This window comes from Trichechus manatus, unplaced genomic scaffold (assembly GCF_000243295.1).
Source record: "Trichechus manatus latirostris isolate Lorelei unplaced genomic scaffold, TriManLat1.0 scaffold00057, whole genome shotgun sequence".
NCBI lineage: Eukaryota > Metazoa > Chordata > Mammalia > Sirenia > Trichechidae > Trichechus > Trichechus manatus.
In genome coordinates this window covers 9,015,577-9,034,829 of record NW_004443993.1, presented here as the reverse complement: position 1 = coordinate 9,034,829, position 19,253 = coordinate 9,015,577, and the positions used below count along the sequence as shown (strand labels likewise).

At 48.4% G+C, this 19,253-nt stretch overlaps 1 protein-coding gene across 1 annotated transcript in view; it reads right to left on the bottom strand.

Moving 5' to 3' along the window:
• The window catches only part of RFX2 (regulatory factor X2), a 104,135-nt gene that overhangs the window by 31,089 nt on the left and 53,793 nt on the right, over positions 1–19,253 (bottom strand). Inside the window, exons 3-7 of the mRNA XM_023733089.1 lie at positions 16,319–16,431; positions 12,001–12,090; positions 8,506–8,585; positions 7,599–7,860; positions 1,064–1,138 (exon numbers count right to left, since the gene is read on the bottom strand). Coding sequence (XP_023588857.1) covers positions 1,064–1,138; positions 7,599–7,860; positions 8,506–8,585; positions 12,001–12,090; positions 16,319–16,431 — 620 coding nt within the window. The remainder of the gene's footprint in view (positions 1–1,063; positions 1,139–7,598; positions 7,861–8,505; positions 8,586–12,000; positions 12,091–16,318; positions 16,432–19,253) is intronic.

Here is a 19,253-nt window from a genome sequence, read left to right as displayed (position 1 = left end):
GCTGACCTAATGCAGGGGACCCTGCAGGCTGACACAGTGGCCACATGTGCTGGCTTCAGAGCTGCAGAACGTCCTTCTTTCCACTGAGTGTACTCTGAGTTCACAACTGGGGGGCTTCTCCCCAAGGGCACCCCAGAGATGACATCTCCCTGGCAGTGGTGCATGATGGGGGGCCTCATCCCCTCGAGCCTGTGGGGCAGGCACTGAGCAGGGGCCGGAATGTACTTTTTTTTCTGCTTCAAGACAAGCGGCCTGAGGCTGTGGTGTCTCTTACTGACCAGCCTGCAGGTGAACAGGGACACAGGGTGACACACCCCACCAGTGCTTCCTGTGCAGCCGACTGTGCCCAGGCTCAGCCCTCAGACCTGGAGGGCTTCCGGACCTTTCCCCAGATCGGCTTCCACCCCTGGAATCGCTGTCTGTCTAGCAACCCCTCACTTTGAACTTGGGCCCGTACGAAGTGCTGACCGGCTCTCAGATAGGGCCCGTGCCTGACTAACGGGGATTTCTTCTTTGTTGATGCTTCAGTTCTCAGGAGACTATTAAATCTCAGCGTCAGGGCCAGAAAGCAACTACTAGCAGAACATTCTGATTTCAACGGCCTGTCCTGTTTTCCAAATGCCAAACAAACTTCCAGTTACGTGCAAGGCCAAATTTCCAACGTTTGGGAGAGAGGCAAAGTGAGAGGGGAGGAGCTTAAGGAGACACAGTTTCTCTTCTCAATTGTCCCCAGAAATAAAGACTCGTTGACAGTCACCTCCAGTGCCATCCTGCCCCGAAGCCGCCCAGAGACAAGGAATTTTACAACCGACTATCTCGGAACAAATGGCCTCGGATTCCCCCATGAGGCAAGTGAAGGAGAAAAATCTTACACAGCTCAGGTTAGTAGAAACGAAATCGCTTTATGCTTTTCTCAAATCACCATTTCCTTCCAAGAGCTGATCACAGGAAAGCCAGTTACAGGAGTCTTTACGGCATCCCGAGTCCCATGTTCTTGGTTTGGGAAACGTCTAGAAGGTTACGAGCATGGCAGGGCAGACGGTAACGACCGACACACACTTACATGGCTGTTGAGTAAACCGCCTTTGTGTGATGTAATCCCTTCACTTTTTTGGAGGTTTTCAATCGCCATTTCAAGCTACAGAAGATGTGTGCAGAACAAAACAAAACAAAATAAAATGGAAGAAGAAGAAGAAAAAAAAAAAGGAAATCAGATGGTTAGCATCAGCCCAGATTTGTCTTTATTAACATCGACATCACGATTGAAGCGCCTACAAGATATAAGGAGACTGCACACCGGCGGGGGACACAAGGCACAGTCAGCGTGAACGGAAGCTGCGGTAGGAACGTCACTTCACCACCTGTGCGCTCTCCCCGGGGTCCGCCACACAGGAGAGCAGAATGCAGCTATTTCAGGAAACTCGCAATTTAATCGGAACGGCATGTGTGTATGCGCACCTGCAGACAGTGTTAATACTGAGTCGCTCAGTAAACTCAAGTGTAAGCAAAGTCAGCAAAATAATCACCTGCTACTCCCATTAGGGGTGGACTTGGGTCTCCTAAAGACAAGTCCTGGCCCCTGCACCTGTAACGCGACCTTGTTTGGAAGTAGGGTCTTTCTCTGAAGATGTTATCAGTTAAGTAGGGTGGCTCCTAGTCCTAGCCCCTTCTGAGTGGGGTCTTACAAAAGGGGAGAACAGACATGGAGATGGAGTCACACGCAGGGGGAAGACAGCACGTGAGGATCTGTCTGCAAGCCAAAGAATGTCAAGAAACGCCCAGGGATGGAGGTCTGGGGATCATGCTCTCAGGGGACGTCTAGGTCAATTGTCATAACAAAGTTTATTAAGAAAATGTTTTGCATCCCACTTTGGTGAGTGGCATCTGGGGTCTTAAAAGCTAGCAAGTGGCCATCTAAGATGCATCAATTGTTCCCAACCCACCTGGAGCAAAGGAGAATGAAGAACACCAACGTCACAAGGAAAGTATTAGCCCGAGAGACAGAAAGGGCCACGGAAACCAGAGACTGCATCAGCCTGAGACCAGAGGAACTAGATGGTGCCCGCCTACCACCAATGACCACCCTGACAGGGAACACAACAGAGAGTCCCGGTTGGAGCAGGAGAAGACTGGGGTGCAGAACTCAAATTCTAGTGAAAAGACCAGACTTAATGGTCTGACTGAGACTGGAGGAACCCCAGAAAGCATGGCCCCTGGACTGTCTGTCAACCCAGCACTAAAACCATTCCCGAGGCCAACTCTTCAGTCAAAGATTCGATTGGACTATGGGACATAAAATGATACTTATGAACAGTGTGCTTCTTAGCTCAAGTAAATACATGAGACTAAATGGGCAGCTCCTGTCCGGAGGCGAGATGAGAAGGCAGACAGGGTCAGGAGCTGGTTGAATGGACACGGGAAATCTGGGGTGGAAAGGAGGAGGGTGCTGTCACAGCATAGGGAGAGCAATTAGGGTCACGTAACAATGTATGTATGAATTTTTGTATGAGAGACTGACTTGAATTGTAAACTTTCACTTAAAGTACTACAAAATAAAATTTAAAAAAGAAAGAAAGAAACACCCAGGGCTACAGGAGCTGAGTGTCAAGGAACGGTCTTATCCCAGAGCTGACAGAGAGCATGGCCCTACTGCTGTCCTCAGTTCAGACTTCTAGACTTCAGACAATAAACTTCTGTTCTTTAAAGCCACCCATTTTGTGGTATTTCGTTACGGCAGCCCTAGGAAACTAAGCTATACCCCCTAAAAAAACCAAAACCAAACCTGTTGCTGTCAATTCCGACTCACAGTGACCCCACAGGACAGATGAGAACTGTCCCACAGGGTTTCCAAGGAGCGACTGGTGGATTCAAACTACTGACCTTCTGGTTCGCAGCCGAACTCTTAACTATTGCACCAGCAGGGCTCCAAGATACATCCCAGACCTGGTTATCTGTCGCTAGGGAGAATCGGATGGCCGGCACCAAGTACAGTCTAAACCAAACCCGTTGCTGTCGAGTCAATACTGACTCACAGTAACCCCACGTGTGTCGAAGTAGAACTGTGATCCAGAGGGTTTTTGGAAGTAGATCGCAGCCCCCCGTGGGGATCCGAACCGCCAACCTGGCAATTAGTGGCTGAGTGCTCAACCATTTACACCACCAGGGACTCCTCCAAGCGCAGCCGGCCAACACTTGCTTCCTGGGCAGCCTATCCTGTCAGCAAAGCCCTGGCCTACACATTTCATCCTTGCCAGCCCCCACAATCACGTGAGTAGTTCTTTAAATCTCTCTCTCTACACCACATCTGTACATCTCAGATGTGACCTAGACTTGTCCATTAAGAATGGAAACTTCCAATCTGCTGCATCTCCACCATCACAGGTAAAGAACTGCCAGGGAAGGAAACGAACACCGAGTACACGCTTTCTTTCCAGAAACATCAAAGGAAGGCAATGACTTCAATGCTGCTTCTGTGAAAAGCAGGTCGAATGTGTATTTCAGAGGGGGCAGCTGAGCTGGTTCCCTGGAGCTGAGGTCAAGAGTGAGAGGGTTACTGCTTCTCCTGTTACCTCTTGTACCGCCATTGTTTTACTTTTTCTCATTAGCTAAACCTACTGGAAGTTAAAGGGGATGTGAGTGTCACCTTTAAGAAAGATCAACTAGAAGGCTGGTGTGAGGGGCTGAATTGTGTCCTCCCAAAATATGTGTTGGAGTCCTAACCCCTGTGCCTGTGGATGTAATGTAATCACCTTCCATATGTAATTAATGTAATGACTTTCCATAATGCAATGGAATGGAATGTAATCAATCAGTTGAGACCACACCAGTGTAGTTGTTGTTGTTAGTTGCTGTCAAGTCAATTCCGGCTCATGGACCCATGTATGCAGTGTATAATTGCTCCATAAGGTTTTCAAGACTGTAACCTTTAGGAAGCAGATCTCCAGGCCTATCTTCTGAGATGTCTTGGAAGAAGTACAACCAGAATGCTCTTTAGAAGGAAGGATGGCGCGATTACGTCTTACATACTTTGAACATGTTAACAGGAGGGACCAGTCCCTGTAGAAGGACATCATGCTTGGTAAAGTAGAGGGTCAGCAAAAAAGAGGAAGTCCCTCAATGAGATGGATTGACACAGTGGCCGCAACAATGGGCTCAAGCATAATAACTATTGTGAGGATGGCGCAGGATTGGGCAGTATTTTGTTCTGTGGTGCATAGGGTCACTATGAGTTAGAACCAACTTGATGGCACCTAACAACAACAACATCTTCCGAGGTGCGCTGGGTGGGTTGGAATTGTCAACTTTTTGGCTACTAGTTGAGCGCTTAACAATTTGCGCCACCCAATGTAGGGTGGATCCTAAACCTAATCACTTCTGAGTTTTATATAAAGAGAAGCATAGACATAGAGATACACACAGGGGGAAGATAGATGCTATCTGATGACGAGGGATGCAGGTGAATTTACAAGCCCAGAAACGCCAAGGGTCGCCGCAGCTACTAGAAGCTAAAATAGATAAGGAAGGACCTCCCCCTAGAGCCACGACCTGATTTGGACTCCTACCCTCCAGAACTGAGAGGAAATAAATTTGTGTTCTTTAAGGCAATCCACCTGGGGTGTTTGTAGTTCAGCAGCACTAGGTAACTAAGGAAGGAGCCCCGGTGGCAGTGGTTAAAGTGATCGACTGCTAACTGAATGGTCAGTGCTCGAAACCACCAGCGGCTCTGCAGGAGAAAGATGTGACAGTCTGCTTCGGTAGAGATTTACAGCCTTGGAAACCCCGTGGGTTTGCTGTCAGTCGGAATCAACTCTACGGCAGTGGGTGGGTGGAGGTGACCAAGACCGTGAGGGCCGGCCTGAGAAACACCGAGGGAACCCGGGAAATGCGCCTCACTGCCCCTTCATGTGCCTGGGAGGGTTGGGGGGCAGGGACCTTCCTGACCCATCAGCCCAGGGCAGAGGCCAGGGGGCGGAGGGCAGTCACCACCTCTACACTAAAGAGAAGAAACACACACATCCCTTCCCTGCCCCTTTTGGACCTTTGATCTGAAGCTTGGCAATCAGGCGAGCGCCCACAGCTATATTTCTCTGCCACCTTGGAGTCCCGGCATGTCGCAATTGGTTGTTAAGTTCTCGACTATTAGCCAAAAGGTTGGCGGTTTGAACCCACCCAGAGGCGCCCTGGAACACAGGCCTGGCACCCTGCTTCTGAAACGTCACAGCCTTGAAAACCCTGTGCTTCTAAGTTTTAGTTTTTTTTCTCCCTTTTTCATTATCCAGCTTTCACATGCATATATGAAATGAAATGAAAAGGAAGTCAGAAGAAGAACTGATGCATTCGAACTGTGGTGTTGGCAAAGAATATTGAATATACTCTGGACTGCAAGGGAATGAACAAATCAGTCTTAGAAGAAATACAATCAGAATGCTCCTTAGAAGCGAGGATGGCAAGACCTCGGCTCGCTTACTTTGGACATGTCACTAGGAAAACACCAATTGCTAGACAAGGACATCATGTTTGGTAAAGTAGAGGGTCAGTGAAAATGAGGGAAACCCTCAGTGAGGTGGATTGACACAAAAGCTGCAACAAAGGGCTCACACACACCAATGGTCACGAAGATGGCACAGGACCAGGCAGCGTTTCATTCTGTTAGACATCAAGTCGCAATGAGTCAGAGCCGACTCAGTGGCAACTAACAACATCAACATAAAGCTACAGTAATTAAGACGGTGTGGTACTGGCAGAAGGAAACACACACAGATCAAAGGACAGAACAGAAGTCCTGAAATAGACCCATACGTATGGCCAACTGATTTTTGACCAAAGCGCCAAAGCAATCCAGCGGAGAAAGGATAGTCTTTTTAACAAATGATGCTGGAGCAACTGGTTGTTTCAAGTGCAAAAAAATAAACCTTAACCTAAACCTCACACCTTATGCAAAAATTAACTTAAGATAAAACATATCTAAATGTAAAACATAAAAATTAAAAACATTTAAAAGAAAAAATAGGGTAAAATCTTCATAACCTGTGGAAAGGCAAAGAGTTCTTAATGTGACACCAGAAAGCATGATTCAAAGAAGAAATTTGTAAATTGGACTCAATCAAAATAAAACTTTTTTTCTTTGCAAAAGACACTCTTAAGAGAATCAAAAGACACTCTGAAAACACTTGGAGGAAATGTTTGAAAATCACATATCTGACAGAGGACTTGTATCCAGACTATATAAAGAATTGTCAAAACTCAACAGTAAGAAACAAAAAACCCAGTTAAGAAATAGGCAAATGACTTGAACTTCACCAAAGAACATATGTGGAAGGCAAATAAGCAGACTAAAAGCTGCTTAGCATCATTAGCTATAAAGGAAAATCAAATTTAAACCATCAGGAGGAACTGCTACACACCTATTAGAATGACTAAAATAAAAAATACTGACAATACCAACTGTTGACAATGATGAAATGGAGCAACTGGAACTCTCCTACACTGCCGGAGGGAATGCAAGATGGTACAACCACTAGGGATAACTGTTTGGTGATTTTTTATGATGTTAAACATACACTTACCAAATGAGCCAGCAATCCCACTTGTAGATATTTACCCAAGAAGGCAAAACATACATCCCTACAAAAACCTGTCTGTGAATGTTTACAGCAGATTGATAACTGCCCCAAACTGGAAACAACCCAAATACCCCTCAACTGGTGACTGGATCAGCAAATTGTAGTACAACGGAATACTACTCAGCAACAAAAATGAATGAACTATTGATTCATGCAACAACTCGGATGGATCTCAGAGGCACTATACTGAGTGAAAGAAGCGAATATCAAAAGGTTACATGCTGTATGAATCCATTTATCTGACATTTCCGAGAAGACAAAATTATCATGATGGAGAACAGATGGGTGGTTGCCAGGGTTCATGGGTGGGGGGAGATTATGCCCACAGAGAAATACCAAGAGGGGCTTTTGGGTGATGGAATTCTCATTCTTGACTGTGGTGCTGGTCCCACAAATCTACACATATGTTAAAAGTCATAGGACTGTATGCCAAAAAGAGTTCATTTTACTCTACGTTGTTTCAAAAAATAAAAGCAAACATGGAAAACAGAGTTTTCAAAGCAGATAACTTTTTAAAGTGGGTAAGTCATTATTTTGGATAGGAGCATGCTGAGAAGAAGTGGGTATAGTTCTGAAGGAGAACTTCCTCTTGTTTAATTCAGCCCAGCTTTTTATATACAGATGGACCGATCCGAGCCTCTGTGAGGTTGATAAACACACTGTTAACACAAGAGCAGCAGAAGCAGCATCGTCCACTGTTAGGGGTGTTTCACTCATATTCAAAATTCACAACAGCCCGTGACATATGATTTATCCTCCTCTTTTTACCAAGGGGGAAGCTGAGGTTCAAAGAGGTTGAGAGCCGTGCCACGGGTCGCGTGGCCTTTCTGAGGCTGGCAGGACTCCAGCTCAGAGCCGCCTGGACCCACAGCAGACAGCCCTCTCCTCCAGCTGCCCCTTACTCACTGACCCGGCTGCTGCAGTGAGTCTACCATGGTCTACCCCTCTGGTCCCTGGGTGGGCCCTCCTACATACCGTGGCTGGTGACGACCTGGACGTGTGGGCCAGGGAGGGCCTCGTGCTGTCTATCCCCCCATGGATGAGATAGGCGCCCGCGCTGGAGATGATGGGGCTTCCTGTGGCGTCCATGGCGATGCCCACCATGCTGTGGGAGGGGACTGCCGGCGGGGATGAGGCCGCCACAGTCACCTGGGTGCCACCCGGGGCCTCGAAGTAGGACGCGGCGCTGCTGGGGGCGTACATCTGGGGCTCGGGGTTGTAGGTATAGGCCGTGCGTCTGTCAGAAAGAGAGGTCACTGTGGGACCCTGTCCACTTTAAGCGCCTTCTCTTAGTTTTGAAGGAATCCAGTCAAACTTCCTGGGAAAACTGGAGCCTGGTGACATATGGGAACACGGTATATGAAATTCCCACGCAACGTAACGTTCCAAACTATCATCTCTGGAAGTATTCAGGCTCATATGCTGGCTAACCGAAAAACGATCCTCTCAAAACTCTAAGAGTGAATAAAGGGATCACGTGTGGGAGCTCCTTCGTAGACATGGGCACTTCTGCATCTTGAATGTGGGGCTGGTTACACAAATCTGCACCTGGGATAAAACCACGGAGAACTAAACCACTACCAGCGGCCCTCGAGCTGACGCCCACTCATGGCGACCCCAGGTGTACCAGAGTAGAACTGTGCTCTGTAGGGTTTCCAGTGGCTGATGTTTCAGAAGTAGACTGCCAGGGCTTTCTTCCGAGGCACCTCTGAGCAGACTCGAACCTCCAACCTGTTGGTTGGCAGCCGAGTGCGTTAACTGTTTGCACCACCAGGGGACACCCATCAGAATGATAAAGGAGAAGAATTTGGTCAAACACAGCCCCAAACAGAAAGAGGTGGAAGAGTCGTAAAAGAAGGGGAGAGGGAGAAAGAACTCGTACATGGCTCCATTCGTGTAGACGGCGTCTCCCCCCTCCACGTACTGCACCTGGGCTGGGTAGACGTGCTGCATGGGCTGCACCTGCAACAACATCACACGTTCCGCGTCACTGGCAGTCATTTCCTCGTGGCATCTTTCCAGATCGTTTAAGCCAAAATATCTTACACTGCCCTCTATGTACATCCAGTCAGAAGGAAATTATAGTTTTCCCGCCCACAGTCAGCCCTTCCAGAAAGAAACCAGGAGAGGCAGTGTCGCTGTGGCTGTGTGACACCGAGTCGATTCTGACTCATAGTGACCCTACAGTACGGAGCAGAACTGCTCTGTAGGGTTTTCTAGGCTGTAATCATTACGGGAGCAGATTGCCAGGTCTTTCTTCCATGGAGCCGCTGGGTTTGAACTGCTGACTTTTCACTTATCAGCTGAGACAGTAAAGACTACCCGTTCCACACGAGCCCAAATTGTAACAGAACTGTGACTGAGCCAGAGTCTTGCTGTCCCTGCTGCCATCTGTTCCCTGGGGGCAGGAAACAATGACGGCTCCTGTCCTAAGTGGGTCTAGCGGTCCAGGGAGCGGTGGGGAAGAGCCAGCTGACAGCTCACAAGCTCCCCGTGGCCTGCCTGCTCTGCGTGGACTCGCCACGGTCACACCCCACAGGGAGAAGGGCCTGAAGCCCCCAGGGCAGAAGCGCCAACGCTGTTGGACAGGAAGCCCAAGTCGAGGACAGAACCAGGCCCTTGGAGGGCGAACCGCCCCTACCAGGGCGGAGGGGTCAAGCTATTTTCCTCCACGTGGCCCCCCGGTGCTTTCTTTGGGAGGCCCTGGTGCCCCTTCCCTGGCAGAGACAGGGGTCCTGGAGTTACACATTGGGGTGAAGGTCTGAGCAGAGGTGAAGGCAGTGTGGTGTCTGGAGTGGGGAGATGGAGAAAGGGGGGCAAGGGGAAGAATCCCACACCCTCCTGCCTGACCTCGTGGGAAAGTCAGTTGACTGCCCCAGCGAATGACCCCGGGGATGCTGGCCCTCGTGGTGGAAGGCCAGCACTCTGTGTGCAGAACCTCAGCATCTCACAGCAGAGAAAGTCTTTTTTGTTTTTTAAAAATAATTTGTTTATTTTTGTTGTTGTTGTTGAGAGTATACACAGCAAAACATACACCAGTTCAACACTTACTACAAGTATAATTCAGTGACATTGATTACACTCTTAGCATTGTGCAACCACCCTCACCTTCCTTTTCTGAATTGTTCCTCCCCCATTAACATGAACTCACTGCCCCCTAAGCTTCCTATCTGACCTTTCGAGTTGCTATTATCAATTTGATCTCATATAGATAGTTCCTTAAAAGAACACAATGCTCAAGGCAGACAATTAAGCTGAACTTTTGTTTGAAGAAGACTTCAGGGGATAATTTTGGTTTAAGGTTTAAAGATTATCTCTGGGTAATAGTTTTGGGGGTTCGTCCCACCTCAGTGGCTCCAGAAAGTCTGGATTCTTTGAGTATTTGAAATTCTGTTCTCTACATTTTCCACCCTTTTGATCAGGATTCTTCTACAGAATCTTTGATCAAAATGTTCATAAGAGCAGCCAGGCACCATTCAGTTCTTCTGGTCTTATGGCAAAAGAGGCAGTTGTTCATGGAAGCAATCAGCCATACATTCCATTTCCTCCTCCAATTCCTGACTCTCCTTCTTCCTAGCTGAGAGGATCTTAATGGATGCTCAATTCAGCCTAATTTTAGAGTGAGGAAATTGAGGGCCAACGTGTTGACTATGCCCATGTCTCACCATGGCCACCCCTGAAAGCCATTACTTGGGGATGCAGGACAGGGCTGATGCCCACATGCTAGGATACCCAGCCATGGTTTACACTTGCAAAATGCACAAGTCCCTGGAATAACAAGCATGCCAGGAGAAAGTTCTAGAAATGTGGGGTGGTGTCCCCAGGGGAAGAAATCAAAGCCCAGGGGGCCAGGTGACATGCAGAGTCACCCAGTAGGTCAGAGACACTGAGAGAGAGAGAGATCTGGAACAGGCCCAGCCACTGAGGGTTGGGAAGCTTCTGGAGTCACACATTGGTCTATGTCTCTCCTCCCTCAATGATGTCACCTGGACAGATGAGTGAGGCAGTAACATTTGGGCCCTGGCCTGAAGGCCGGGTTCCCTGCTGGGCCTGCCCGAGCCTTTGCTTTCTATAACCCCGCAAATCTTCCCAGTTCTTATTGACGCAGTCGCCGGAGAAGCGTCTCTAAACTCGCTACCAATCTAGGCAGGAGCCCCTTGAAGAGAGAGACCCATTCTCTGGTCTTGAACATCTCTATACGATGCTTTAGTTCCTTTTGGCAGGAGCCTGGAGTAATTTTAACAGCATCTTACACAGCAGGGATCCGTGAACTCTGGCCCACCATTTTTATAAATAAAGTTTTATTGGCACACAGCCATGCCCACTCATTACTCATTATCCGTGGCTGCTTTCACAGTCCGACGGCAGAGCTGAGTGGTTGTGACAGAGCCCGTCGGGGCCGCAAAGCCAAAAATATTTACTTTCTGGCCTTTTATAGAAGAAGGCTTGTGGATGACTGTTACAGATCATGCCGACTATATTTAAATTGATGATCGGTGTTATTATTTGGCAGGTTAGCGCAAGCGTTCAAGCTGTATGCTCCAGTAATTGAATTTCAGGGGAGGTGCTCATCTAAGGGTGCAGTACTCGCTTGCGTGTGGGCTTGTCTCCCCAGGAAGCTCCTCGTACCCCTGATCCGGAAACCCTGGCTGGCTGGCGTGCTTCTGCCCAGTGCCGCTGGGTGTTTGCCTGCTCACCAAACGCTTACAGAATTCATGAACCAATGAAAGACCATCAGCTTTCTTGGCTTACTACAAAACTATCTGCAGTAAAAGTTTTTTTTAATTTTTTTGCATAGCTGCCAGAAGGACCTTCTGGGCAAGCAACTGAAGCTATCAAACAAAAAGCAGCAGCAACGACAAAGAAGGATGTGCTAAGGGACCATTCTGGATTGCTAAATGCTAGCTGCGTTCCTACAGGGAGCCCGGGTGGCACAAATGGTTAAGTGCTTGACTGCTAACTGAAAGACTAGTGGTTCAAACCCACCCAGAGTCTCCTCGGGAGAAAGACCTGTCGATCTGCTCCTGTAAAGACTGCAGCCAAGAAAACCCCACGGAAAGAGTAGAAGGAAACTTAGTGAGTTTATGTTAATGGAGGAAGAACAATTCAGAAAAGGGGGGTGAGAATGATTGCACAACTTGAAGAATGTAATCAATGTCACTGAATTGCACAAGCAGAAATTGTTGGATTGGTGTGTGTTCTGCTGTGTATATTCTCAACAACAACAAAAAATAAATAAAATAAATTATTAAAAAAAACAAACCCTATGGAGTAGTTCTACTCTGTGACATGGGGTGGCTACGAGCTGGTATCGACGCGCTGGCACCTAACAACAACAGCCGAGCTCCAAGCTCCGAGTCGGCGGAGCTGTCCTTACCTGCTGTGGCACCTGCTGCACTCTGGGAAGGGAAATCGGCTGCATCTGGGCCCCTTTGGGAGCGGAGCCGGCTGCCTGGACCAACACCCGCTGGAAGGGAAGGGACAAGAAGGACATTTACAAGTCAGGGATCGTTCGGTAAACACACAGAGGTTACAACCAAAGCCACTGCTTGCCTACTGCACTGTTGCTTTGTCAAAGGGCAGACAAACAGGCATGTGCACGCTCATGGACTCACTGCACCCGTGCACAACACACATCCATGTACACAAGCGTGCACACATATACTCACCTCATGCACTGTGTACACACAGGCTAACACACACTCACAGACTCACACAGACACGCAGACTCACACATACATGGACTCACACAGATGAACCCACACACACACTCACACACACACAGACTCACAGACACACACACGGAGACACACACACTCACACACACACAAGCACGTGTGCCCCCGCCTGCCCCCAGGTAGCTTTTCCTCAGTAGTCTTGTCTGCAAGGTATCTCCGGCACGAGGGGAAAGGTTCGTGAGGAGAAGAACCATCTGGAAGGTCGTCCACACCACCTCCCCCTGGACGAGCACTCTACAGCACCCCAGGTTTTCCAGTCCACATGAGACGTGTACCCATTTTACACACTAGGGAAAATGGTATCCAGAGTGGCTAAGTCCCACCTTACAGCCTCAGAATACGGACTTCAAGCATCCGGACTTGATCCAGGTTTTCTGCCTCCACATCTCTTGTTCTTTGGTCCCACCCCCCTGTCTGGTCTCACAAGTCAGTCCTCACAGGGCAGCCTGGTTAGTTTTCTTGGGGAACCGACTGCCTGCAAAAGCTATGAAAATGTGAAGGATTGAAATATACCCCAAAGTCAAGAGAGGAACAGAAGGGCTGTTTGTTTACTGAAAGCTGGGGCTTTGGAAGGCATCAACTGTGATCCTGTGATTTTCCGACGTGGTCCCTAAACGTCCCTGGTAGTGGTGATCTAAGGAGCTCTGGTGGCACCTTGGTTAAGTGCTTGCCTGTTGACCAAAAGGTCAACAGTTCCAGCCCACCCAGCGGCTCTGCAGGAGAAAAGACCTGGTGATCGGCTCCTGTAAAGATTACAGCCTAGGAAACCCTGCGGGGCAGCTCTGCTCTGTCACATGGGGTCACTATGAGTCGGAATCAACTCGACAGCACCCAAAAACAGTGGTGACTTTTGCAATGTTTCATTTTCTTAGCAACTCTGAGTTCGCAAACCGCAACTCCCACCACACCTCTACACTGCCCTCTAGTGTTCAAGGAATGCAATTAATTAAAACACGAGTATTAACGACACCAGCAAACGGGCATCTACGTGCCAGCTGAGGGGGACACTGGGCGCTAAGAGACTCCAACAGGGGTCCAGCCTCCCCTGAGCCACAACCGGCGATAGAAATAATGCAGATGGTACAAAAACAAATAGGATGATGGATCAACAACATGGGACCCATCCATACAATGGAATATTACTCGGCCGTAAGAAGGAATGAAGTGATACATACTACCACGTGGATGAACCTTGAAAATGTTATGCTGAGTGACAGATCCCAGACAGAAAAGGACAAATAGTGTATGTCCTCACTTATATGAAATACTAGACTAGGCACATGCATGGAGACAGAAAGCAGATTAGCGGTTCCAGGGGCTGGAGGGAAAGGAGGGTGGGGAGCCATTACTTAATGGCACGGGCTTTTCCTTTTGGGGTGAGGAGAATGTTCTGGAACTAGACAGTGGTGACGGTCACACGACTTTGTGAATGTACTGAATGCTACTGAAGTGTACACTTTAAAACAGTGAATTTTATGTTATATGAATGTTACCTCAATGAAAACTAAATAAAGAGATCAATAAATACATAGAGATAAATGGGAATCTTAAGGATTCACATTTGTAACTGGACTTTATGAGGTATCTTTATACGTTTGTATTTGTGTCTAATACCGTAGCCACTAGGTGTATAGCCACGTGGCAGTTTCAATTTAATTAGATCCAAGTAAATTCTAAAATCCAGTTCCTCACGCCACCGGCCACATTTCAAGCGCCCCAGGGCCCCGGGCGGCGGGGGCTCCTGTGTGGGCCAGCGCAGACACAGACCATTTCCACCGCTGCCGCGCAATGTTCTGTGGACTGTGTGGGGCTGGGCAAGGGCCCACTATGGCCCGAGTGAGCGAGCCCACCGCTTTCTGCGAAGGACCTGGCCCGCCAGACTGAGCGCTCCCAGTGCAGACAGTTCCGCGGGTCTGCGGACAAGAGGGCTGGAGCTGGTGGGGAAGGCTGTCTCCCTGGGAGCTGGGTGAGGACTGGCGGGAAGGGGGCTCAGCGTGGGGAGCAGACGGTGCGTGCCTGGGGGAGGAGGAGGAGGGAGAGGAAGGGCGGCGGGAGGCTGCCAGGGAGGGTGGGAGCTGGGAGCACCTGCAGCGGGGATGGAAGCCTGGTAGGGCCCCTGACAGGGGGGGACCTGGGGTGGACGCAATGGTCTTGGCAGAGACACTGGGACCAGTCCTGCAGTGACTGCTGGAGAGGGACACGGAGCCCACCCAGGCCCAGTAGGTGCCCGAGAGAGGGGCTTGGGAGAAGGACCGAGGGAGCAGCAGGCAGGAGGGCTGGCTCGGACAAGTTCAGCGAGGCCAGGACTTGCTGGCGGGAAGACCAAGTCTGATCATTCACTCTTGGCACCCTCAGAAGGACGTCTGAGACAGCCCCCACCGCCCCCGCTGCCATATTTGAAAGAAATAAAAGCTAAAGTTGTACAACTGCACATTCTAAAATTGAGTTGTTTCTAACCCACTGCCGTCAAGTCAATTCTGACCCATGGCGACCCCATGTGTTACAGAGTAAAACTGCTCCATAAGGTTTTCTTGGCTATAATCTTTACAGAAGCAGATCGCCAGGCCTTTCTTCCACAGCGCCGCTGGGTGGGTGCAAACCACCAACCTTTAGGTTAGGTGTTGTTGTGTGCCCTTGAATTGATGCCGACTCATACTGACCCTGGAGGATAGAATGGAACTGCATAGTGTTTCCTAGTCTGTAATGTTTCTGAGAGTAAGTCCCTGGGTCTTTTCTCCCGTGGGTTTGAACCACCGGCCTTCTTGCTAGCAGCTGAGTGCTTTCACCACTTCACGTCCAGGACTCCTTCTTTAGGTTAACAGTCGAGTGCAAAGCTTTTTGTGCCCCCCCAGAACCTAAACTGTTTCTCTGCCTGCCTTTTTGCGTTTGCTAAACTATGTTGTTTTCCCTTCATGAATGTCTTTTCGCTGTGCTCCTAATTTTTAGAATGCTGCTGGCAGTGGAGTGGTTAAGAGTTCGGCTGCTAACCAAAAGGTTGGCAGTTCAAATCCACCAGCTGCTCCTTGGAAATGATGGCACTGGGTGGTTTGGGGTGTGAAATTGAATCTAGCATTAGAATGAAAATGTTCTTTAAAATTTGCAGAGAGAGAATCCTTACATTCCGGCTCTCTCTACTTCTGGATATCTACCATGAGTTACAGTAAAACATAAAGGAGACAGACAGCAGAAAATAAACCTCAAAAACCAAACTGGTTGCCGTCGAGTCAATTCCAGCTCCTAGTGACCCTGCAGGACAGAGAAGAACTGCCTCACAGGGTTTCCAAGCCTATAATCTTTACAGAAGCAGACTGGCACATCTTTTTCCCGCAGAGCAGCTGGTGGGTTCAAACCACCGACTTTTGGTTCGCAGCTGAGCACTTTAACGACTGTGCCACCAGACACTCATTTTGCACCAAACACGAAAAATTCTAACTTATTTCTTGTCTTATCCATAATGTATTCCTGTGTTACAGGGCAACTTCCAAGGTAAGAGAAAACATCCATGAAAAGATAAGGATGGATGGAAAAATTTGGAAACAGAGAGTGGTGATGTTTGCACATGATGAACGTAATTAATGTCACTGAACTGTTTATGTAACAAATACTAGAATGGCACATGTTTTGTTCTATATATTTTTATCTCTGTCTCTCTCACACAGACACACAGACACGCACCCACACAAAATCAGCATAAACTAAGCTGGATTCAGCAGAGCAGCCTCTTTTCCAGTGCAGATCATGTTTTCCTGGGTGGGACTTAGATTTAACAAATAATGAGAAAGCCAAATAACAAAGGCGCGGCTACTTCCATAGCAGCTGTCTTGGGAGCGATAAGTCAATTCAGACAAACATACTGATTCCAGTGTGTTTTAACACCAGAATGAGTGAGTCGGCAGTGTGGGTGGACTGGATCTCCCCTGGAAGCACCTGGGCGGCAGAGCTGGGCTGTTCTGTTACCTGCGGCGAGGCGGGCACGGGCTGGGCCCCGGGTGCTGGGGCTGCCGCCGATGGACGCAAAGCCACAGAAGCTGGCGACTCGGATCCGCTCTCTGAATTCTGCATGCTCAGCTCTAAAGAAAGGCAGAGAGAGATTGAGTGGGCGGGGTGGAAATCACGCAGCCCAGGGAGGAAAATGCAGACAAGTACAAAGACAGGCAAGTGCTAGACCGGTTGCCGCCACGTCGCTGCTGACTCACGGCGACCCTGCGTGTGTCGGGGGAGAACTCTGCTCCACAGGGTTTTCGATGGCTGGTGTTCGGGAAGCAGATCACCAGGCCTTCCTCCTGACGCACCTCTGGGTGGATCTGAACCTCCCATCTTTCGGTTAGCTGCTGAACGCTTAACCATTTGTACCACCCAGGCAAGTACAAGTTACCAACATTCTTCAAAGTTTACGTGCAAAAACACTGGTGATACCGGGGAAGGCAGATGGGGTGAAAAAGCTGCACAATTAGTCTATAGAAAAAGGGGGGTCAGAGAATGGGTTTCCAAATATAAAACAACAACAAAAGGCTCTGGCAATGACCATGATCACACACACACAGTCCTTCCTCAACAGAAGGCCGGGGACACCAGCTTCCCCCTTTTCCGGTCTGACCAGGTTAAACCCTTTTGAAGGGCCTGCTGCTGAATCATTTACTTGTTTATCCAGCAAACTGAAAACTCCTGACGAATGCTTGTAATTAGGGGAGCTGCGTGACCGCAAATTACAAATGCATTCTCCCAGGGCAGGGTTTTCCCCCTCGGCATTGATGACATTTGGGGCTGGATCCTTCTCTGGGGTGGGGCCGTCCTGTGCACTGCAGGGTGCTGAGCAGCATCCCTGCTCTCCACCCACTTGACGCCTGTAGCATCCCTGACCCCTAGTTGTGACAATCAAAAATATCTTTAGATACTGTCAAATGTCTCCTGGGGGGCAGACCTGCCCCCGGTTGAAAACCAATGCCCTTGGGGGAGAAAGATCTTCCGTGGGGACACTACACTACACATCTCATTCCTGGCTCCAGAGAAGTCCTCAGAAATTTTAGCAGGTAATAAGAACGGTGTCTCTTCACATTGCTCATTGCCTATAAGAAAGGAGCAAAATATAGTTCTTTGCTGTCAGATACATAAATCCTTCAAGCAGGTAGTTAAAAAAAATTCTAGACAAAAAGACTCAGTATCAACACAAAGTGGCAGATGATACAAATTCATTCCATGAAACTAGTAAAGATCAACCCAAGGCTTTGAACCAGTTTGTTCCGGTTCAAACCCCTGCTGAGAATTTGCATTTCTACTCCAGCTACAGTGAATCAGAGTCTGCATTTTAACAAGATCCTCAGGTGATTCTTATGTATAATAAAATTTGAGAACCACTGCACTACTAGCGGAGATCTGGTGGTGCAGTGGTTGAACACTCAGCTGCTAACCGAAGGTCGGCAGTTCGAACACACTAGCCACTCTGTGGGAGAAAGATGTGGCAGTCTGCTTCTGTAGGTTTACAGCCTTGGAAACCCTATGGAGCAGTTCTACTCCGTCCTATAGGGTCACTATGCATCAGGGGGTTTGGTTTGGTTTGGTTGGCCTCTACTAGTGGTTCTCAGAATTGGTCCCTAACCAGCAGCATTAGCATCTCCTGGGAACTTGTTAGAAATGCAAATTCTCAGCAGGGGTTTGAACCAGAATGAAGTGGTTGGATCAAACTGTCTTCACTTTTAAATAAGCAGCTGGTGACCTTGAGCATTTGAGCAGCAGTTAAATAGACGGACTTGAGAAGGGAGGTGGCTTCTTCATGTGTAGAATCTCCCTGGCTGCTGCCTCTAGTGGGCTCGGTGAGGACTGAACTGTTCAGCACACATCACACATGTGGTTGGCACAGTGCCCAGCACAGAGTCGGAACTCAATAGACACCTGCTGGATTTTTTATATGTTCGTCTATCGCTCCAAAGTTCCCACCAAGAATAAATGAAAGAGGAGAAAAAGTCTTTTTGTTTAATGTAAAAAAAAACCTGATAACAGATTAAAATAATTTGCCCAAGGAAAGCAGAAAGAGGTGTGTGTGTGTTTGAATCCGAGTGTGTTGCTTTAATCCCATCTTTATCGAAGGCAGATATTCCCTGAGCCCCCTATCCTTCTCCTCCTCAATGCCTTTGGTACCCCCGAGGTCCACCAGCACATGCTTGTCCCGTATGTGCATGACTCAGTTCTTGTCAACCACTAGATGTCCCCAGAGCCACGCGGAGGTGGCTGAGCATTAAATGAAGCCTTAGCCTGATAGCTCCTACACTCTTTTTCTCTTCCAAAAGAGGAGATTGTGCATTTCCAATCATGTTTCCCGGATCTCCAACTTTCGCTTCTTGACAGAACTGACCATTGGGATCACTCTGTCGGGAGTTTCTTAATCGAAGTCTGTTTTAAAGAGTTTTCTCTAAAGGTTTAAATTGGCCATTTGCACACCGTATACCACTTTGTTCCTGTCTGAAGCCACGAACAGGATGAGGGCAGTGATCCTAGGAGGAAATAATGTGACTAGGATGCTTTGTGAAAAGAATCCATGAATGATAAAGCTAGAAAGCTACTTGGCTGAGATCAGTTCCTTGTTTCACAGGCAGAAATAATTTTGCTCCAAAGTCTCAGTCTTATTTAAATAAGGAGGGTCCAGGGAAGTGTTGGGGATAGACAGACCATGTTCTGCTCACCGTGGCCAGATGGCACCATCCAGAATGCAAGCTATTCAACATCACACGGAGTTTTCATGTTAACATGCTCGCTAGTTCAACACACTGTTTACCATGTGCTAGCTATGTTTATCACACTGTTTAACTTCTATTGTGTAGACCAGGGCTCAGCAAACATTTCTGGTAAAGGCTCAGAGTAAAGTAAATATTTTAGGTTGGTGGTCCATATGGACAGA